Raw genomic sequence first — 23,332 nt, forward strand, 5'->3', positions numbered from 1 at the left:
ACCAATATGTATGTATTATTTTCAGTTTTAATCAACTTTAAAACTTCATGAAAACTGAAGGCGGTCACTTCAGCATCCAGACTTCCTATCATTGGGCCTTGGGGCTCCAGTAAACTCTGCTGATTCTATACCCTTTGCCGCCCACCTCCCATCCACTGCCTACAACTCCTCTCCACCCAACATCCTCTCCATCTGGACCCAGATACCATCTGTCCAGTCACATATCCCATGCTCATCTCTGCTCACCTTTAAAACACTAATTTAAAATGAGTGATGTTAATTCAGTACATAAACATGCACTGGCTTGCCTTGCTCTTTAGTTTCATGTGTATTAACCTAGTCTTCTCAACTAGATAATAAGCCTCATGAGGGAAGAGACCACTTCTTATATTTCAAACCAATTTCTCAATCTGTTTTAAAGGGGCATGGGCAGGAAACAGAAACCATCAACTTGGGCTACAGTCTGACTGGCAATCTTTCTTACAAAGAAACTTTCTTTGCAGTTGTATTAAATGTAGAGAAAAAGATGAAAGGTAATATGACTCTTGAAGAAGAATAATTGAACAGTGAATGGTAACATGCTGTTCTCCAAGCACAAGAAACAGATGAAAAATAGACATTAAAGATAGGAAGAGGTCAGGTGCTTGGAAGAATTTCTGACCAAAATGTTGTAGATTAATTAGAAATTCATTTTTTATATCCTACCTACTTTCTAAGTATAGAGGCAGCTGCTGAAGGGAGGCTACGGTGTCTACTACTGAACCGAGAGCCTGGAAATAATGATGCAAGATTTAGTTTGGTTCTAGCTTACTGTGTCACTGGGCAAATCATTCCCATATCCTCATCTATAAAATGGGAATAATCTCATCAATTCTTGTGAGGATTAAATGGAATCATATACAACATGTTTATGTGTGTATGTGTGTATTTGTATATGTGTGTATGACAATTAAATACATATATATATATATATATGTATATAATTGTCAGAGGCTTTACAAATGTTAAGAATTCTCTGTAGCCTATAAAAATCAAATAAATTCTGACTTAAATTAGGTTCTATTTATCATAGGGAAACCTAGTTCATACATCATAAAATTTTAGCGTTAAAGTTACAAGACAGACTTTCCTATTAACAGCTACCTAAAAAGGAGTAGGTGCCCCCTGATCCCCAGCAGTAAGATTTGCCCAGCCTTGCCAGTTATATTGTAAAGTGGAATTCCAACTTGGCTGACCTCACCTTCACTTCCAATCTTCACTTCTGATCATGACATTTTCGTTACTCCCTTGGTATCATTCCCTTGATTGATACTCAAGATCCCATTTTCCAGATGAAGAAGGAATCTCCCTGAAAGGTAATGTCAGTTAGAGTTCTCCCAGATAGTACAAGGCAGAATCAGAGGAAAAGACTAGAAGCCGGGTCCCATAAACCAGCCACTGAGGTTTCTCCTAATCCACACTGACATGAAGCCACAAACACACTGGGCTGACAGCCTGTGCTGAAAAATGAGTGTGGATCCATTAGGTTCTGAACCAAAGACCCTTCCTACAGATTCCCACATGGGGATACATCAAGGAGCACATGGTCAGGGGCGTGGAGCAGCCAGGCCTGGTGGAAGGCAGCATCCAGGCTGGCCCAGCACATCCTCCTACACCATTCCATGTCCTTGTTGATAGCTTTGGGCCAGCCATGGAGTCCTGTCTGCTGGGAGTTTTCTGCCCTCAGGTTCTTTTCAGAAATCTGACAAGCCCAATAAAGGCCTAGCGCTGATGGAGAGGAGCTGGCTCCGAGTTCTCCCAGCAGCCCTGTGCTGCCTCCACTGACACAATGGGGCTGGCTGTAATCACATTACACCCTCGTCTTTCATAATTACCCTCTTTCTCCAAGTGACAGAGCATCCCAACGGCAGGGAGGAAACTATTTTTAAACGAATTCTAACTAAGAAAAAAAAAAGCACACAAAAGGAGTGTCATTTTCCACAGACATAGTTCTGGTTTATAAATCACCCCTAAGGACAGAGTGGGGACCATGAATGGCAGAAGCTGGAAAATCCAAATACAGCACCAGCCACCCAGCCCCTGGGAGGTCACTTCTCCTTCCCTACCCAACAACCTTCACACTCACTTCATTCTCCCTCCTATACCCGCTTTTTTTTTCCCTGAGGCCCCTCTGCCTCATGGTGGTCTTTTCCATTCCGTTTTGACTCCGGAAAAAAGAAAAAAAGAAAAGAAAAGTGCTCAGAGGCATGTGGGTACCTTCTGGCTACTTCTTTTCCTCCTCACCCTCCCAGTCCTTCCTCCCAGTCCTGCAAAAGTAACAGGAGGTCATGCAGGGGAGGAAAGGAAAAGAAAAACAACTTTAGATGGGACACAAGCCTCAGCCAACCTGGGTGACCCAAGTCCCTCCCTGCAGGCCTCCCTGGAGGGGAGTGAGCACCTCATTAACAAGGCACTAAATCAGCCTTGAGGAAGATCCTGTTATCCACCTCTTACAAATTACCCGGAGACACCTCTGGTGCTGGCCATGATAATTATATTGATAAGGAAGCTGGCGTGAAGGAAATGAATCAATGGAACCGCATGGATCTCTTAAGTATCAATCTATCGAATTACTGCAACTCTCTTGCACTCCCATTTGTAGGGTCATTAACCATCTGTCTTGCTCACCACCATTAGTGTATCATTGAGCCCTGCGTGTGTTATCTATCCCTCAGGTTGATATTTTCCCACTCTACCTGTGGAACTCATCTGTTTCTCCATCAGCCTGGCACTCTTCCATTGTTTTTTCTTCTCTGCCTTCTCTTCTTATTCTTCTTTCTCTATTTTTCCCTCCGTTTCCCCTTAGTTCACTTGGGCTGCTAAAAGAAAATACCATGGACTGGGTGGTTTATGAACAAAAGAAATTCATTTCTCACCATTCTAGAAGCTGGGAAGTCCCAGGTCAAGGTGCTGGCAAATTCAGAGTCTGGTGAAGCCTCACTCTTTGGTTCTTAGATGGCACCTTCTAGCTGTGTCCTCGCATGTAAAAGAGGCAAGGAGAATCCTTATCTCTCTTTTATTTTGAGACAGGATCTTACTCTGTCACCCAGGACGGAGTGTAGTGGCACAATCTCAGCTCACTGCAGCCTCAAGCAACCCTCCCACCTCAGCCTCCCAAGTAGCTGAGACTACAGACGCACACTACCACGCATGGCTAATTTTTGTATTTTTTGTAGATACATGGTTTCGACATGTTGCCCAGGCTGGTCTCAAACTCCTGGGCTAAAGCAATCCAACTGCCTTGGCCTCCCAAAGTGTCTGAATTACAGGCGTGAGAAACTATGCCCAACCCTCTCTAGAGTTTTAAAAGGGCACTAATCCCATCCATGAGGGTTTTGCCATCATGACCTAATCACCTCCCAAAGCCCCTACCTCCTAATGCCATCCCTTTGGGAATTTCAGTACATGAATTCTGGGGGAACCCAAACATTCAGACCATGGCATCCTGCTTCTCCCTCTTTCATTGGCCCATTATGGTTCTAGACTTTTACTCGCTCTAGTCTGTTTGACTCATCTGAGATATAAGAAGAGTGAGGAGCAGAGAGGAGGCTCTTCTAGTCCCCTCGAGCCTTCTAAGTTATTACCTGTAGAGACAGGTTTTGCATCTAGTTTAAACATTACCCATTGCCTCATGCCAAAGACACAGAATGGGTCCCAGAATAAGTGAGACCTCTCTACAGGGGACGAACATATCCAATGCAGCACTTCCAGACATGCCACAGCATTAGGCCAGGCCTTCCTCATGGGAAGTTGCAAAATTTGTCCAACAGCATCACTAAACAGTGCCAAAGAAAGAGGCCACCTGCAGAACAGTCAGCATTCTTTGCAATACAGAAGAATAGGAGGTGGCAGTAGAGAATGAAGCCAGAAAGGAAGCTTTCAGGGACAAGAAAGAAATCCACTTTGAAATAATTGTCACGAGCTTAGCAACACTAAGGGCACATTGATTAAGGAGGCATTTAATAAACATTAGTTTCATTTCCCTTCTCCCTTCAGCAGGCCTCAGAGGAAGTGAGAAAAATGGAGCACCTCGTGACATTCATTCTATCTTTGTTGTCTGCCTTCCCCTAGAAAAGCAGCACAGGAGAGAAGCAGAGAGGTTGATAGTGGTGTGACAAGGGCTTGGGATGGAGCTGGAGTGTAGGACACACTGGGGGACCTCAGAGAAGTGAATGAAGCCTGAGGGAGTGCATGCAAGGCCATGGGTTTCTGTAACTGCTGGCTCGGTAGAGAATTTCCTCCTCTGGAAAATGACAAGTTTAGAAAATGCCCCCAGCTCCTCTAGGACCAACCAAGGTTTACTGGGTTACAATTGCTCCTGATTTTGGGGACACTATAGAGGCTGGAGACTTTTAAATAAAGAGCCACAAAACAATCCTCCTCTCAAGAAGAGACTGAAGCAATTTGTGGGGAGATAGCTTGGATTGGTGGAAAAAACATTAATCTCCAAGTCATCCCTGCTGGGAATTCCTAAATCTGAACCCGGGGCAGAAGAGTGTTGACTTGTAAGAGCTCTAAGTCTTTTCATGAGAATGGTATTTAGACCCTAATTAAAGCTGGCTGGAAAACAGCTGCTAAGAGCACAGACCATGGTTGGCAAAATATGGGTTCAGTCTTGCCTCCAGTTCATTAACTGTGCAATTTTGGTGAAATCCTTTGGCCTTCCTGAGATTCATGTTCTTTATTTTAAATAATGGAGATAGAAAGAGGACCTACCATCACAGGAAAATCACCACAGGGCCCTGCTGGTTGTCTGCAACAAGACATGTCAGAACGTCAGAATCAAGTCTGATTGACTGATGTCCCATTCTGATTGGTTGCAGCCCAAACCATACCAGTTGCTAAATATCTTGACTCCTAAATATCACTCTTTCCTAGCTTATAGGTTGTTGTGAGATGTAAATAAAGTGATACAGGGAAAATGCTTAGCTTGGCCCAATTGCTGCTAGTATTTGTTATGGGATGAATTGTGCCCCAGCTTTCCAAAGATGTGTTGAAGTCCTATCCCCCAGAACCTCAGAATGTAACCTTATTTGGAAATAGGATCATCGCAGATATAAGTAGCTAAGTTAAGATGAGATTGTACTGGAGTAGAGTGGTTCCTCTAATCCAGTATAACTGCTGTACTTTTTTTTTTTTTTTTTTTTTTTTGAGACAGAGTCTTGCTGTGTCGCCCAGGCTGGAGTGCAGTGGCACAATCTCAACTGACTGCAGGCTCCGCCTCCTGGGTTCAAGTGATTCTCTTGCCTCAGCCTCCTGAGTAGCTGAGACTATAGGCACATGCCACCACAGCCAGCTAATTTTTTGTATTTTTAGTAAAGACAGAGTTTTGCCATGTTAGCCAGGATGGTCTCGATCTCCTGACCTCATGATCTGTCCACCTCGGCCTCACAAAGTGCTAGGATTACAGGTGTGAGCCACCGTACTGCTGTACTTTTAAGAAGACAACAGTATGAAGAAACAAGGAGCACACAGTGCACAGACAGGCACAGACTGCAGTGATGCATCTAAAAAGCCGAGGAATGGCAAAGGGTGCTAGCAGTCACCAGCAGCAGGGACAGGGGCATGGGACAGATTCTCTCTTGGAGCCCTCAGGAAAGATCAACCCTGCTGATGCCTGACTTTGGACTTCTGCCACCAGACTATGAGAGAATAAAATTCTGCTGTTTTTAGGCCACTCAGTTTGTAATTATTTGTTTCGGCAGACCTCAGAAACTAACAGTGTTATAGTGGGTAGGCTCCTCAAAGCCCAATGGGACCAAGAATCCATAAAGTATCAGGAAACAGAAGATCTCAGTGTTCATTCTAGCCCAACCACTCATCTGATGCTTAACATCCCCTCTTCAGCACTCTCATTAAATAGTGTTTTGGCTTGTACCTGAACACTTCCAGTGACCAGGAAGTCACTACTTACCATGACAACCAGGTAGCTTTCATTCTTAGCAATGCTAGTCTGTATATTGAGCTAAAATCTGTTTCCTTGTAGATTTCCCCATTTGGTGGATACCACCTCCCTGACACCTTTTGCCATACACTTAGCATTTTATAACCCTTCAAATACTTGCATTCATTGAACAAGCCATGCTCTTGCACATATACTGTTAGCAAACATAAGTTCTTCTACATGAAATGAACTTTAGCCTTCTCCAACTAAAGAATAATCCATTAAAGTCAACTTTGGTATTATCACCTGATAAGGGTAGGTTACGTGATAGGAAAAAGCAATCCCCAGATCTGGGCTTCAAACACCAAAAGATTATTTCTCACAAGACATGTTCACTAGGAGTCAGCAGGAAACTCTATGGTTACTGAGGGACCCAGGCTGACAGAGCAGAGCAGCCACCATCTTGAACTCTGCCAGTCACCTCCAGGGAGAGAAAGCTCTAGGGTGTCTCCCATCAGCAATGCTAATGCACCAGCCCAGAAAAGATACACACCACTTCCTCTCAAAATTCATCAGCCAGAACTAGTGCCCTGGCCTCACCTAACCAAGAGGGAGCTGGAAGATATAGTCCCCCTAGAAAGCCAGGTCAGAAATATTTGGCCATCGGCTCTGATGGCCACCCCACCCACTCTGCGTGCCCCTCCCTGCAACCCCCTGGCAGAGTTGCTGGCATCTTCTCCAGCCTTCTCAGAGCAGTTGATGTATTTGTTAGTCATGGTGATTATCACATTGCATTGTTGTCATATTTATTTGTGTTTTCATCTTCTCCATGACAATGAGAGTTTCTCAAGGATAGGTTAGAGCATAATAAACATTTGATATGTGGATACATTTGAGAACAGTGACCGTCTATCCAGTGTAAAAGCCAAAGAACTTAAGGAGTTTACAAGGCTGGGCATGACCTGGCCCCCACTACTTCTCTGACCTCATCTCCGCACAGGGCTCATTCATTTGGCCCCAGCCACACTGCATCTGAAACTCACCAGGCCGGCCCCCGCCTCACAGCCGCGAACTCACTGTTCCCTTACCATCTACTCAGCTCACCATCCCACTTCTGCCATGTCTCCTCTCAGCTGTCAGCTTATCAGAGAAGCCTGTCCCGACCATCCCTATACAATGTTGTTCTGCCCTGTTAACACCCCGCCCTCCATAGCAGTTACTTCTTGACACAAACACAAACTCATGTGTGTTGCATTCTCACATGTTAAATATTACATAATTTGTATAATACATTATATATGATATATATAATTATTTCTGGTATTTATTTATCTGCCCCAACCCACGTAGGCACACACACTTGAATGTAACTTCTATAAAGAAAAAGACCAGAATATAGTAGGGACTCAATAAATATCTGTCAGATGAATGGATGATAAATAAATAAATGTACCCCCAGTGTCTTCACATCTTTAGACCAAAATGCTGAACTTACCCCTCTCATATTACAGGATTTTGAGTCCCTTCATCATCCCAGGCATCTAGAAGTGACCAATGATCAGTGCAGTAAAGAGTAGAACAACATAGCCCTTTGTCTATCTTTTACCCTATATTTTAATTAACAAAGCCTATGTTTGAATAAGACTTTGGGGGTTACAAAAATCACACTGTTGACCTACTCATAGCAAGTTTAGTTACTGACTAAAATATTTGGTGTTTTCACACATAAAGCTGCACCTTCCCCTCTCTATGTAATTTTGTAGCTGTCAATTTGGACCTAAAAGTGGAGGACCTAACATTTTTCTCTCTTAATTTCCCTGTCACTTGTCTTCCTTTTCATTGATAATGTCATTTATTCATTCACTTGAGTGTCAACTATGTACAAAAAAGCTGTTAAGTGCTATGGGGTGTTATGTGATCATTTTGCAATTCCCAGAAGAATTATTCAGCAATATCCACATCAGTCAGATAAACAAACTTTGGTTCAATGAGGAAGACAGGTAAGACCCCTTCTGTGTGTAAATGACTGATAGCAGAGTCATACTTGGGAGACTTTCAACGACAGAATTGCAGAAGTGATACTCAAGAAGGTAATGCCTAGAGAATCTGAAAGTGGCAAGGCACACAGAGCCTTGGATAAGAGGGGCTTGGGTGGAGCTTACAGTTAGGAGAGCAATTTGATTCTGACATGTCACTCTACTTTTCCCCAAGGCTGATTTGCCTCCTTTGGAAGTCACCAACAGATCACCCTCTCCCACATTGCTCCAAGGATCTCACCCATCTTTGGCCAAGGCTATGTTAAGGATTGGGCTTTTCTGCTGTGCACTAGTGGATAACACATTTCATATGTTCCAGTTATTTCAGGGAAGTTCTTGACTAGGGGAGGAACCAGAACAATTATTCCACTTGTCGACCATATTTATTTATGTTAGTTAACGTCAGGTACTGGGTAAATATTATACAGATAATAATTTCATTAGCATTCCAAACTTGTAAGATAAGAACCATTATTATCTCCATTTTATAAGTAGGGAAACTGAGGCACAGAGAGGTTAAGGGAAACTGAGACACAGAGAGCTTAAGTAATCTTCCCACAGCTAGAAAATGAAAGTGCTGAGGCTTGAACCTTAACCGAGAATCTACCAGCTCCAGAGTCTATAGTCTCAACAGTTCTGCTCTGCTCCCTGTCTGTTTTGGAAGCAGGGACAGAATATAGTCCAGTATATAATGTAAGGGCAGAATAATAAGGCATGATTTTATACTAGGCACTAATACAGGTTACTCCTAATAAAATCAACCCTCAGGCATTGTTCAGAACTGAAATTGAACAGACCAGTATCTAACTTGAGGATAATGGAGAGGAATTAAATTAGTTGGAGAATGATTTAACCTTTTGCTCACTGGGCATTTTTTCATGAATTCATCTTTCCATCCTTCCAGGCATCCACTTATCCACTTATTCAATAACTATGCACTGAGCACTCTTGCCATCCTGGAGCGAAGGTCACACACTGCAGCTAGGACAGGGTCTGACTGACAAGGATCTAGCAGTCCAGGTGGGGAGAAACAGGCAAAAACCCAGAGTCTAGCACAGCAAACGCTGCAGAGGGGGCCCTGGAAGAGAGGGACATGAATTCAACCTGCATTTGGGAGAAGAGCTGAGGAGGTGGGAGGGAAATGATGAGAGAAGAATGCTCATGGAGGAAAGAACACCGAATCTGATCCTAGCAAAATTTTCTAATCGCAATATTCCTAGGAAGATCTTAGAAATTATACAATTTCCATGAAAGACAAGAGAAAATGGAACACTCTTTTCAAGAAAGGCCCAGGGACATAGTAACTAATTACACAGGTTTTGGAGTCAGTCAGACTTGCATTCAAATCTTAACCTCTCTTGGCAGAACTTCCTCCATTATAAAATGGGGCTAATTATAGTGTCCCATCATGAGGTTGTCCTGAGAGTCATGTAAGCTCATGCGTGAGGGGCACAGTGCAGTCTGTACCGAGTACAAATGCAATAAACTCTAGTTGTGACCTTCTCAGACTCATAGTCACACTCACTGCTCCTTTAGTCCTTAATCTTCTTTGTAGCTTTAACGTTTAGAACCAAGGTTTGTAAATCTCTTTTCTGTTTTGCATAGAGAATACAAAGGGAATATGGTTTCTGTAAAATTGATTTGCATCCCAGTGAATTTATTGTACTCTATGGTTCTTGGTGACTAGGTAACCAGCAGAGGAGCTAATTCATTATTTTAGCAATTTAAACAGGAACTTGGAAGAAAAGCACCTTGTGGTCACAGAGCATGGGGATGATACTAACAAGAAGATTAAAAGGAAGTTCAGCTCACACAGCCCTAGATCGTCACAAATGTGCCCAAGGATTATTAACAATCACAGTTACCTGGAACTATATTATTTGCCGGGTTGGTTATTGTGAAGACAACTTGCATGAATAGATGAGCTGAAAGGAACTCATGAAGTTATTCTGAAGTGGCTGGCAGAGTCCCTTTGTACTAAATATCTGAGGAAATACGAGAGAACACCCAAGGCTCCCTGGTCCCCTTCATCCAATTTCTCACCTGGAAGTGAAAAGAAACTCTGAGTTCTCCTTCGAGGAACAGCCCATCCACAGGGCCCCAGCCCCCAGCCTCATATTTCATCCAGGAACCACTTGCCCACCATGGGACCAGACCCATGTGTTCTAGACAAGCCTTTTGAGGAAACAAAACAGCCATATGCAGAAGCAGTGACCATTTTCAGAGATCCAGTCCTCTAGGGAATGAAGTCTTGGGACTTTATGACCTTGGCATCCACTATTCCTTCCTGACGCCCCCTCCTTGAAAATCTCTGGCTGCCTATTCCTGAGCTTTATAGGCTTGTGCAGAGCCATGGTGCCAAGGCATAGGTCTTAGAGGTTGTCTCTTTTCTTGGTTTCTCTTGCAGATTCGCACAACTCCCTGCTGTGTGCTGCAGGCTGGTCCTGAACCCAGAGCTCTGGCTGAGAGGATGGCGGCAGATGGGGAAACAGTGGTTCTGAAGAACATGCTCATTGGCGTCAACCTGATCCTTCTGGGCTCCATGCTCAAGCCTTCGGAGTGTCAGCTGGAGGTCACCACAGAAAGGGTGCAGAGACAGTCAATGGAGGACGAGGGAGGCATTGCCAACTATAACACATCCAGCAAAGAGCAGCCTGTGGTCTTCAACCACGTGTACAACATTAAAGTGCCCCTGGACAGCCTCTGCTCCTCAGGGCTGGAGGCCTCTGCTGAGCAGGAGGTGAGTGCAGAAGACGAGACTCTGGCAGAGTACACGGGCCAGACCTCAGACCACGAGAGCCAGGTCACCTTTACACACAGGATCAACCTCCCCAAAAAGGTTTGCCCATGTGCCAGTTCAGCCCAGGTGCTGCAGGAGCTGCTGAGCCGGATCGAGATGCTGGAGAGGGAGGTGTCGGTGCTGCGAGACCAGTGCAATGCCAACTGCTGCCAAGAGAGTGCTGCCACAGGTAGAGTCTGGGAGCTTGCAGCATGGTCTCAGGAGGGGAAGGAGAGGGCTGTGCAGAGAGGGAGAATGCACCAGAAGGAGCAATGCACTTCCAGCAAAAACGCACTCGAGCAAAACCCCAGCATCTCTTCACACGGTCAAAGGGAAAAAAGTGCCCTAGTCTGTAGCCGCCAGTTAATATGTCTCTAAGATCTAAATGCAGTTCTTCCCAAGGGATTCAGTTCAGGGATTCTCTACACTGCGTAGCCAGTTTGAAATACATTAACCTGATTTTGGGGGGATGAGTCAGGTAATGGTACATCGGTTCAGCACAGCAACTTCGATGGCCAGCAGGGAATTTGATGTCTGTCTTCATTCATCTTTGGTTTTCACAGGCTGTTGAATTGATATCTATCCATGTTAACCTGAGGGACTAGAGAACGCAGGCGCTCTGTTCACTCAATCGCAGCCTTTCTCCCATCTGAGTAGATGATAGTCATTAAGGTCTCAGAGGACCTGTCCCCATCTTTTCCCTGCCTCCTCAACGAGCACACAGAAGCGTATGCACACACACACACTCACACACACACATGCATGCACACACACATGCACATGCACATGCTCTCAAACACAACACGCACAGCTTAGTTCACCCTCCAAAAGGCTGAAATTTCAGGGGATTTACTTCTAACACTGCCCACCCCCTAATTAGCAATCCTTACAAGTTATTATCTTTACCTCTCTGTAAGACATAATTAAGTCTTCAGAATCAGAATTCCCAAGTTCAGATCCTGGCTTTCCTGCTTCCTAGCTGATGACCTAAGCAGTTACATATCTGCGCCTTCCTTTCCTCGTCTACAAATGGCTCTAAGCTAGAGCAACAAGAAGTTATTAACAATAAAAGCACCTATTCGGACGTCAGCCTGGCTTCTGTAAGTACCATATAAGCAATAGCTGTTATCAGCTGACCCCAGTGAGTGGGAATTGTGTCTGTACCCCTCTGTGTACAGCTTTTCTCTTCCAAAAGGTACCTTAGACCCCATGCAATTCAGCTCTTTGATGACAAGAGGCATTTGTCTTGAGTTCAAGCATGGGCCTTGAGGGTCCATGATCTCAAGGCTTTCATAGGATGAAAGCAGGAGGTGGCAGAGTGAAATTTTCACAAAGCCTGGATGACCCACAGCTGCAGATTCACATTCACATTCACATTCACATTCACACATTCACCCTGAGACACAGCAAGATAAGAGGCAGTCACTGAGGACTAGAATATTTCATGGGTTCTCTCACCTCCTTCTCTTCCCCATAACCAACACTATAAATAAACAATCTGAAGAACAGAAGAGCAAGTCCAGTCCTCCTGTGCTTCAGTGACTACTGCCAGGTCATTTGGTCTTTTTAATGGAGCAGGAGAATAGGGGAAAGTCCTAGGTTTCCATGGGCATGGACCCCAGCTTCCTATAAATGGACTTTTTACCAGCCTTTCACCAGGATTCCTAGCAAACATGGAAAAAAATCTGCAAGGAAGAGCTAAGTTAAGTAATGTCAGTAAAGTACATTTTCATGGGGGCAGCATGAAGCGGCAGAATTAAAAAAGGATGTAACTTACTAGACTTCATATCCTCAGGGCCAAGTGCAAAGAAGGATGCCAGCAGGTACTTCATTTGTATTTGTTTAATACGTTTACTTCAGTCACGCTAGGAGATAAATTAGCCACTGTAGTTATCCCACAGTAAGGGCTAGGACAGAGACATACATAGAATCCTAAAGGGGTCATAGCAAACAATAACTAAATGAGAGCAAGGTCCTGGAGCCTTTGAAGTAACCCTGGCGCTGGGTTTTGATGAATGAGCAGAGGGAGTCAGCTGGCAGGCAGGGAGGGGGTGGGACAGGTTTGTAACACATAAGACCTTTCTCCGAACAGTGGACTCAGTGCTCAACCTACAGCCCCTCAGGTCCCTCACAGTCCCCATAGCCAACACCTGGAAGTCCTTGTCAGAGGGCTGTCCTCAGTTTGTTGGAAAGTTCTTGGACTGTCCAAAGAGAGAATGAGGGGCTGGGGGATTCGCATGCCCTCAAGGACAGACCTTAACCCACAATGAGATGCGACCTGCACTGCCCAGAGCACCCTGCAGGACTGAACCCAAGTGATTCTCTTGGGACTTGACTTCATAATGCACCCAGGCTTGAGCGTGTTCCCTTCCCGATTTACCATTCTTCCCTATCAGATTTTCCTGGGAACACCTTCCAACAAATCACTTTTACATGAATCTTTATTGAAGATCTGCTTCTAGGGAACCCACCCTAAGACACCTTGAAGGTGAGCTCCTGGAGGACAAGGGACCAGCTCTCATTCACCTTTGCCCCAGCCCTGTGCTAGGCATAGAAAGCCCATATTAGGTGAAAATATTTATTAAATTGAATATATATGAAACTATGTTGAGCTTCACTCTCAGCAACAGAAATCTGGTCAGAGAATGAGTAGAGGTCTTTGCCCATCCTTCCCCAGCACCACTGACAGGAGAGGCCACTGCTGCTCTTTGACCTTCTCCTTGACCATTCCAGGACAACTGGACTATATCCCTCACTGCAGTGGCCACGGCAACTTTAGCTTTGAGTCCTGTGGCTGCATCTGCAACGAAGGCTGGTTTGGCAAGAACTGCTCGGAGCCCTACTGCCCGCTGGGTTGCTCCAGCCGGGGGGTGTGTGTGGATGGCCAGTGCATCTGTGACAGCGAGTACAGCGGGGATGACTGCTCTGAACTGCGGTGCCCGACAGACTGCAGCTCCCGGGGGCTCTGCGTGGACGGGGAATGTGTCTGTGAAGAGCCCTACACTGGCGAGGACTGCAGGGAACTGAGGTGCCCCGGGGACTGTTCGGGGAAGGGCAGATGTGCCAACGGTACCTGTTTATGCGAGGAGGGCTACGTTGGTGAGGACTGCAGCCAGCGGCAGTGTCTGAATGCCTGCAGTGGGCGAGGACACTGTGAGGAGGGGCTCTGCATCTGTGAAGAGGGCTACCAGGGCCCTGACTGCTCAGCAGGTAGGCAGGGGAACTCTCTGGGGTGTTGGCAAGGGTGGTCCAGCAAACTAGCTGGATACCTCCAGTTAGCTGGGGAAGAAAGATGAGTGAGCAGGTGAATTTTAGGCAAAATAATTCCCAATTGGGCTGGACTCATTTGCTTTCCAAGAGAGCTGATTTCTTGAGTCAATAACAGTTGATGAGGCAGTTTAAAGGGGATAAAGAGTGGAAATAGCAAAAGGTCCAGTTCAGGCTGAGAGCTGGATTGTTCCCCCTGAGACTAGGCAACGGTAACTTGACGTGGGGGAGGGTAGACAGTGAGGTCATGGGACCACCTTAGCCAAGGCCGTTCTCTAACTCTGAGGGATCCCAAGTATTCCACCCACTCAAAATTATCTCCTTTTCCAGTTGCCATATTCCATGAATGCCTTCCACAATGCTACTGCAAAAGATGGTGGTTAGTCTGTAAGGCTCTCTGATTATCTTGGAGCTTACAGATTGCAAGGTGTTATTAATTTATGAAATGATTCTAGTGGGGAGAGTATTTGTAGACAAGGGCTTAAAAGTAAACAGGAATAAAGTACTAAGGACATTGGACAACAACTAACATTCTAACAATTAGTACAGGATATTAAATGAATATGACTCACTTTGTTCCAGATGACTATCTAGCAAATTAGAACCAACCCTGTATATGTACAGTCTTCACTGTCAAAGCTAATAGAAAGCTGATGTCCTAAAATGGGGATCTAAGCCCAACAGTGAGAAAAAATCAGTATCTCATTGGGGCTGATTGTCCTTTTGATGTAAATCAGATTGTTTATATTATTTCACAATAGCTCATCCTCTTCTGACTAAATCAGTTTTAAACAGTACAGATTAAGTGGTTGATCCTTTCAGAGGGCCCACTGGGATGATGTAAAATAAAAAAATAACAACAAACAAACATTTTAAACCCTCTACTGGAGCAATTTTAGGAATTTTCTAATCAGTCATGTGACATCAGTGGAAGAGGAAACCTGGTAAGCCAGGTTCTCCAGCCTCCTGTGTGCCAGGGTTACCCCCTCCTACATGGCAGACACTTCCCTGCCCATGTAACTTCAACTTAAATTATTTTCAAAATAGATGGTAATAATGAAAAGCAAAACAAACACAATGCACTGCTTAGGAAAAAATCTAATGTTCCTTAACTTTTTCCATATCCAATTATTTCATTTAGCCTCCCAATTTTGTTTACTGAATTGAAATATCTTTCTAAAAATATAGTCACCACACCAATTATCCCAAAGTGAAATTCAAGCAGAAGTTAGGCCTTATTTTTTCCGAATCCAAAGTCACCAGGCACCTTCTGGGAAGCCAGGCTGAAACATGGCCCCAGTTCCCATCCAGAGGATCAGGCTCCATGATGCCCCATCTGGAGGATGCCCAGAGTCAGTTTGGCCATCTCTGTGTTAATGCTATTCTGTAGCCCACATGCTTCTTAGTACACTTAATCTTTGGTGGTCTGAACATACCTGTCATATTCTTGACCCTACCTTTCTACAAGGATGGGTTCATTTGCAAACAAAATCTTCATCTAATCCAGGACTTACACTGAACCGGTGATAAACCCTCCTGGCTACCTCGGGGAAGACACAGCAGCTGCTAGCACAGCTACAACTGGGTTAAGTCCAAGCTATGAGCACATTACCTCTGACATGTTACCTCTGTGCTGCTTGAGCAACACTTCAATAGGCCCAGATAAATTACTTTACAGGTTCCCAAAACATGTGAAGAAGGACAGTTGCATAATCTCCATCTGTTCCTATAGCAACCCAAGAGCCACCACTCATGGGCAGGAGGTCTGCTCTTAAGGCCTGTTTTTAAAACCAAGTGCTACAGGTCTCTTCCAGAGAAGTATCTAGGTCATTATCTAAAGTGCTAGTTTGCCTGCTCTTTGTGAAAAGGCTGTAGGAGAAGGGGCTATTTATCCACTGTTTGACGTTCCTGGCCAGGCGCACACACCACAGCACTATATTCCCATTGCCCACAGGAATGAGGAGAGGAGAGAGAAGGGTTAGGAAGGTGAAAACACTGAGAGCCACAAAATATATTTCCTTACGAGGCGTTCTTTTCTCTTTGGCAAGGGCACAGAAAATAGCTGCCCACTGTGTGGATTTCATTCTGAGGCCCCCTAGGTCTGCGGCGCTTGAGCACAATTGGATAGTGTTGGCAAGGTCATACGATAGTGTTGGCTAGGTCAATACATCCTAGCCTTGATCTATGCTCATAGCGTGCCATGGGGCAAAATCTCAAGACTTCTGCCTCCATTCTCTGCCCACGTAGAGATAATAGAACAAAACATTCATGAATATGAGAACTTAAAACAGGCCTTAGAAAGAAGCTTCTCACTTTACAGATTTAAAAAGCAGCAGTCAGTGAGACAGATTTTCCCAGAGCCAGACAGCTAATTAATGGCAGAATAAGAAAAAGAATCCTGGTCTCCTACCAGCTTCTAGCACTCTTTTATCTTCTCTGGAATGCAAAGTAGAATAGAATTGAAAAATAAAAATTTTAAAGCCACATACACAAAGAAGTAGCCTTTTGATATGAAAGCTGAGCCCCCATCACATGATTTTTAAAAATGGGGTGTCAGAGGTAGTAGGGTGGAAAAGCACATTCAACCGTTTGTCCACATCTGCCCCCACTGATGGTGGTTATTGCGGGGGCTGGCCAGAGAGCTGGCCAAAACTCCCCTGGAGCCAGCAGGATAAAAGAACCATGAGAGCAGGGTCTTGAGACAATCCAGAAAGCTGTTCCCTGGACTTCAGTCAGACCCATGGAGATTCATCAGTGTCAACCTTTGCTCTGTCACACTGCAGCCAGCCCAAACTTTGGCACCTGAAACTACTTGTTCTTTGGAGTAAGACACATCATGGAACTAATTCCAACTGCTCTCACCACATAAGTGCAACATTTATGCAAGATCTAAAAAGGAAACAGCATGGCATCTTTGCAGATAAGCAACCCTGATTCCCCAAGCCACAGTTTATTTCTCTTTAACAGCCTGCCCTTCCAAAAGTTGACACCTCAAAGAAAGTAAGGCTAAGAATACTTTGCACCCACCATAAATTCACTGAATTAAGGCATGAAGCTCTTTGACAGTTTACAGTATCATTCTATAGAATTTTCTTTTATAAGGATTACTGACGCCTAGTATACATACCTGCTGCTAAGTTATAGTGCAAGTGGTGGTGGTCTCCTCCATCGAGCCACCACTGTCAAGACCACTTCCACCACGAATGACACCAGTTGCTGCTTTCTCAGTCAGAAGTCAAGGCAATGTTTACCACCAGGCTCAGGCCTCAAGCTAAGTTGCCAAGATTAAAAAAAATCCTTCTGCACCTCTTTTTTTGCTTTAAAATCCCAAAATGCTCTCCTTAGATCACTCTCTATTGTCAGTATTAGCTTTGAAGAAGGAAGTAAAAAGGAATACCCTGACTTGTTCCAAAAGAATTGTTGGTGACTTGAAATTTGGAGTGGCCATTTCTGCCACTAAGATGAAAGTCCTGCATAGGAATGTGAGTTCAATCACAGAGACAGGCACTAAAGAACCTGTTTAAAAAGAGTTTTCTTACCTCTACAATGAGCACGGGTCTAGAGATCACATCTATTAAGATCATCTGAATTACTCCTAAGATAGTTTACTTTGGGAGGCCATGTATAAATGAAAGAAGGCATCTGGTGCAATCTGTAACCTGCTGTCTAAATTGTAGGGGAAAGAATGAGAAATGTAGAAGATCTGGGTTTCCGAGTCAGTTCTGCTGTGACCCAACTCTCTGACTTTTGGCACATCCCTGAACCTGGGATTCGGTTTCCTCATTTGTAAATCTGGGACAATTATATCTACATGAACTACTTCATAGGGCTGCTATTAAATATTTTTTAAGATTCTACTTAGATGCTATATCTGAAAATAGTTTATAGGCTATGAAATGCTATGTAAACATAAAGTGGTATTGTATATCGACTAAGAAGTTTTATGGTCATTCTGCCTGCATTCAATTTCTAGCTTCTACGTTTGCTGACTGTGTGGCTCAATTTTGTCATCTGTGAAATAGAAGTAATAATGATACCCTAATCCCATAGTGTTGGTAAGAGGATGAAATGAAATAATCTATGTAAAAGTGGTTAGCATTGTACCTGGTGCATAAAAAATGCTCAGTATAATCATGCAAAATCCTGACAGGTTCTAAATATCAACTCTTCTTCTGATGGCCCAGGAGTCATTTTGCATGTGTTATATAGGCTGTCCCAAAGGTCTTAGTGAAATTCAAAAGTTTAATAAGGTCAGAACTATAGGTGATCCAGTTTATAAAGCATCATTTGAAGGTTTAAATTTCATTTACACTTCTTTAGCTTTATAAACTTTAAATAAACATTTTTAAAATTTTTGGTTTGGTCAACATTTGCCATCCTCAAGGAAGCTCTGCTTTCTAGACTGTTTTATTCAATTAATGGTTTTGGGCAGAAGTAATTGAAGCAAATGTCCAACAGTGCATATATATGCTGCTGATTCTATCCTGTGAATCTGGATCTGTTAAAGGGCTCCTGGTGTCTGCATTTGCTGAGGTTTTGAGGGTGCATATGTGAGTACAATGAGGAGACAGCACTCTCCACTCACATGGTCCTGCAAAACACAGCTGGTCACAGATTATCTGCTTGTTAAGGTGAAGGGTGAGATTAAGGGGAGAAATTCAAAACCTATGACAACTCTTCAACTAATCGAATCCTCCACTACATATACATTTATAAGTTAATAACAACCATTTAAATATTGGCCTGATCTTTGATTTAATCTATGGGCAGGTCTAATTACAGACACACTGGAGGTAGCCTCCTAGTTTCTTAAAGGCTTAATTATTTAATGGCCACAACACTGGTGAATCTTCATTTTCCAAGACAATGATACACAAAAGGTTATACCAATGTGTTTTAACCTTTGGTGACTCCAAGCAGCATTTGAGAAATCAGACAAGAAAGAAAAGCAAAGTCCTCAAGAATGTTTCTTTATCATCATCTCCAAGATCGCGGCCAATAAAAATTAGTTTAACACAAGCTAGATTTCTTTCAGAGCATAAGTGGTCTTCTTTTAAAAGGGAAAATTCTAAAATAATGGGATGTTGAGTGTCTTCCTCAAGCCATGGTATCCAGGACTTACTGTTTTGGCTTCTCATAATTTGCAAGATAATCAGAAAATAGTTTTTATTTCCACTTGCCGAGTCAGATATTGGCTCCCAGGGTAATCTGATGACAATAACTTATTAAACCACCAAAAATTTTGGCCAGTGGTGTGCTGTTAAATATCTAACAACCTCGCTCTCTAAAGGAAAAAATTTTAAAAGCCCTGTTGTGCAGCATTTGCCAGTTTCCATGATGTAAATACTATCTCCATGGCCAATTTCAATTACCAACATGACGTCACTAAATATGGAGCTGGAAACAGATGTGTAGTAAAGTACAATCAGAATATTTCCACCAGACAGATAGAGCACACATAAATCATCTTAAAGGTATAGATAATATTAAAATGTAGTCAAATGATTTGAAAGTGATAAATTTTGAGTATCTATTACCTTTGTTTTTAATGTAATTTACTTAATTGTTAGATCCTAAAATTGAATCTTTAATAATGGCTGTATTCAACAACAGTCTTGAAATGGTCCTGAAAATTTAAAAATCAGCTTTTGCAAGCCAGTAGCAGCTGGCTCCAGTGCACGACTAGTTTATGATCTTATGGAAATTGGGGTACTAAGCACCAAAAAGACAAGAGCCTGCTCAAAAAAAAAGTTACAAATCACTTACAGCCATTGAGCCCAGCAGAACATATAGACATGGCATGGGGGTGAGATGTGAGGAAGAAAGTTGAGTCCAGGATGGGGAAGGCAATCCTCTGAGCTCATGCTATCTGTGTATTGCCTCCCGGTAGTTGCCCCTCCAGAGGACTTGCGAGTGGCTGGTATCAGCGACAGGTCCATTGAGCTGGAATGGGACGGGCCGATGGCAGTGACGGAATATGTGATCTCTTACCAGCCGACGGCCCTGGGGGGCCTCCAGCTCCAGCAGCGGGTGCCTGGAGATTGGAGTGGTGTCACCATCACGGAGCTGGAGCCAGGTCTCACCTACAACATCAGCGTCTACGCTGTCATTAGCAACATCCTCAGCCTTCCCATCACTGCCAAGGTGGCCACCCGTACGTACCATTTCCCCGTCCTGCTTCATTTTTCTTTTCTCCTACATGAGATCATGGGCATTCATGATAGTAGCGTCTTTTCTTAATTCTTCAGGGATGCCTGGAATAGTCATTGCCCTTGAGGGGAAGGGCTACAGATGTGACCCATTTAGAAAGGGTACATCATTAGAAAGGCACTTCTGAATAAGAGAGTTTCCAAATTCAGGCAGCTTTTATAAATTATAGAACCAAAAGTACAAAAAGTACTTTAATTATTGAGTATTGACTTGTTATAAGCTAGACTCTGATTAGAAGGAAAGTATCAGACATCTACAGACATTGAATCTAGTTAGGGATGCAGAACAAGGAGATATGAAATAGAAGCAAGTGCCAAAATGGTATGTTCTCGACCAAGTGTACAGCAAAGCGAGAAAAAAATCTTATTTAAAACCACAGCTGATAACATCCCGTTCTCCTGATAGAGAAGTGGCATAATTTCCTCCAGATCTTTTATTTAGTGAAATATCTTAATAGTTCATTTTAGTTATAAAAGTTGAAGCCCTAAGCATAGTTTAGAAGGATTCACAGGGGAGAGAGAGAGAGAGATGGAGACAGAAAACAAGCTAAACTTCTCTCCATAAGAAATGAACAGCTTTTAAATACATAACAGGAAACTTCTGTGGGTATGTATCTATATTTTGTATATTTTAAAGCATAGAGAAATATAAAAGATTACATACCAGTTATTAACACTGTATCAAAGAGTAGAATAAGAGAGAAAATTATCATATTTTTCCTTACACCCCTCTGAATTCTTAAATTGATAAAATAAGCCTGTTTTATGATTTCAAGAGCCAGGCAGAGGAATTTAGGCAAGAGAAGTTCTCATTACCCCAAGTCTACTGCAAAACCTGCATGAACACAAATGCCTGTATGCCTTATGTGGAAAGTCTTCGGAGAGATCAAGAAAAAGGGCTGTATCTGATTAAATTCTGGGAAGAGAGAAAAGAACATTCAGAGGAGACGAGGTATGAGTGATACAGAGATTTCTGGCAATAACAAGAAATAGAACAAGAAGTAAACATGAAAACAAAAGCCTTCTAGAATTCAGAAAGCCCCTGGGCCAGGAATTGGGACTTACGACCAGATAAGGGGTAAGAGATTTGAGCCCATTTTGTGTAGGTAAGATGGTATTTGGGTAACAAATGCCATGAAAGTTCAGAAACAGAAAAAGTCAAGGTAGAAAAAGCCCTGAAATCTTCGTGGAAGCTCCAGCACTAAATTGCACTTTGAAGAATGCAAGGACAGAGACAGGCAGAGGGGAAGGAATTTAAGAAGTCATCTTGTCCCCTTGTTTTTCAGGTGACAGACATTCTGTTATAATTTTGGACTCCGCTATGAGATGAGTAGTGCTGAATCCGTTAATATGCCTATAATTATCTCTGCTTACATTTAACTTTTTTTTGTATTGATTTTTATTTTTTTGAGACAGAGCCTCTGTCACCCAGGCTGGAGTGCAGTAGCGTAATCTTGGCTCACTGCAACCTCTGCCTTCTGGGTTCACGTGATTCTCCTGCCTCAGCCTCCCAAGTAGCTGGGACTACAGGCACCTGCCACCACGCCCAGCTAATATTTTGTATTTTTAGTAGAGATGGGGTTTCACTGTATTAGCCAAGATGATCTTGATCTCCCAACCTCGTGATCTGCCTGCCTCAGCCTCCCAAAGTGCTGGGATTACAGGTGTGAGCTATATTGGACCTTTTTAAGAAAGAATTCCTCTGGTGCCTAAGAACTGGTCTTAAATGTCTGCAATGATTGTGCAGAGAGGCAGGTCACCATCTGCTGCTTTCCCCACCTTGCTCTGGGATGAGTCACTGCCCTAAGTGCCTGGCGTGACTCCCAAGCATCTCCTCTCTGATCCACATGCACGCGCAGTGATGAGGTTTCCATCTCTTGTGGCATTTATTATGCCAATTCAGGGCATCCCCTCAGGCACACTCCCAGGTGACAAGGACAAAATCATGTAAACCACCTGACACACCTTCAGTGCGTTCACAGTCAATCCTGCTTTCCAACCAAAAAGCATGAGAATGCTTCCAAACAGGAAGGATGAGAAAATCTGTCCTTTTTCCAATGGGAATAGCCCATGAGAGGCAAAGCTAAAATGGGAGCAGGCTTCCTGGAGAACTGAGAAAAGTCATGCTGTCATATTTCAGGGCTGATAACTGGAACTCCATTAGGACAAGCGCACTTCCATCTCACAAAACCTACGCATGTGTATGTGTCTGTGTGGTTGGGGGAGAAGGGGTGGTGGAAGGAAAAGAGGGAAATACATGAAATGAAAAATTTAGACCATCCTAGACTTAGCAATTTGAGCTAAACAAAATACTCTCAATGTACATCAGACAATCAAGGAAATCACTGTAGCATTAATCCTGAAATTGGTTTGCTCCGATTGGTGCCTCCCTTTTCCTGTATGCACAATGAGCACACTGATAGAAGCCATCATAGTGCCTCCCAGGAATCCTGTAAAGCTTCTAAAGATACTGCCCAAGTCCTCTGAAAAAGGCACTATATTACACATGAAATGCCAAGATCTACCACATTAGTAAGATAAGGAAAGTGATTTCTGCATTTTAAGAGTAAGCTAGTAATGTAATAAAAAGCATTAACATTGTTTATATAGATTGTGTTTAAGTTAACCCACATATTCTATCAACACCGAGCACTAGGGCCATAATGGAGCAGGCTGATCCTGCACCTGGGACTCACTGTGTCTGGAGTAAGATTGGGATTGTCCACCAGACACCACCACACCCATGGCGTGGAGGGCGTCCATCAAGACAAAGCACCAGGCAATGCTCTCTGTCCCAAGGGTTAGCCATGACATTGTCACCTGCATTGCTGTGTTTCAGATCTCTCCACTCCTCAAGGGCTACAATTTAAGACAATCACAGAGACCACCGTGGAGGTGCAGTGGGAGCCCTTCTCATTTTCCTTCGATGGGTGGGAAATCAGCTTCATTCCAAAGGTAACACTCACCTGTTAGACTGCCAAACAGACTTATTTGAAGTTTTTGTACCTCTAGCTTGGAATCAGGGGCAGCAAGGAAAGCACTACCCAATATCTCTCTCCATGCCATTAAAGACACAAAACGGCATGTTGTGGGTGTCTGGAATACAGAACATTTCTGT

The 23,332-nt window shown here is 43.5% G+C and overlaps 1 protein-coding gene and 1 long non-coding RNA gene across 3 annotated transcripts in view; one reads left to right on the forward strand and one right to left on the reverse strand.

The window, feature by feature from the left end:
• LOC103789338 (uncharacterized) overlaps positions 1-3,015 on the reverse strand; it is a 76,412-nt gene extending 73,397 nt beyond the window's left edge. The window contains exons 1-2 of the long non-coding RNA XR_013529497.1: positions 2,736-3,015; positions 1,241-1,348 (exon numbers count right to left, since the gene is read on the reverse strand). This is a non-coding gene — a long non-coding RNA (uncharacterized LOC103789338). The remainder of the gene's footprint in view (positions 1-1,240; positions 1,349-2,735) is intronic.
• The window catches only part of TNR (tenascin R), a 440,410-nt gene that overhangs the window by 344,472 nt on the left and 72,606 nt on the right, over positions 1-23,332 (forward strand). Inside the window, exons 3-6 of one of the 2 annotated variants that reach the window (XM_002760337.6) lie at positions 10,367-10,928; positions 13,472-13,948; positions 19,896-20,159; positions 23,054-23,169. In XM_002760337.6, coding sequence (XP_002760383.3) covers positions 10,430-10,928; positions 13,472-13,948; positions 19,896-20,159; positions 23,054-23,169 — 1,356 coding nt within the window. In that variant the 5' untranslated portion in view covers positions 10,367-10,429. Of the gene's footprint in view, positions 1-10,366; positions 10,929-13,471; positions 13,949-19,895; positions 20,160-23,053; positions 23,170-23,332 lie in introns of those variants that run through there. The other variant, XM_017966077.4, reaches the window with a different exon arrangement.

This window comes from Callithrix jacchus, chromosome 18 (assembly GCF_049354715.1).
Source record: "Callithrix jacchus isolate 240 chromosome 18, calJac240_pri, whole genome shotgun sequence".
NCBI classification, from domain to species: domain Eukaryota; kingdom Metazoa; phylum Chordata; class Mammalia; order Primates; family Cebidae; genus Callithrix; species Callithrix jacchus.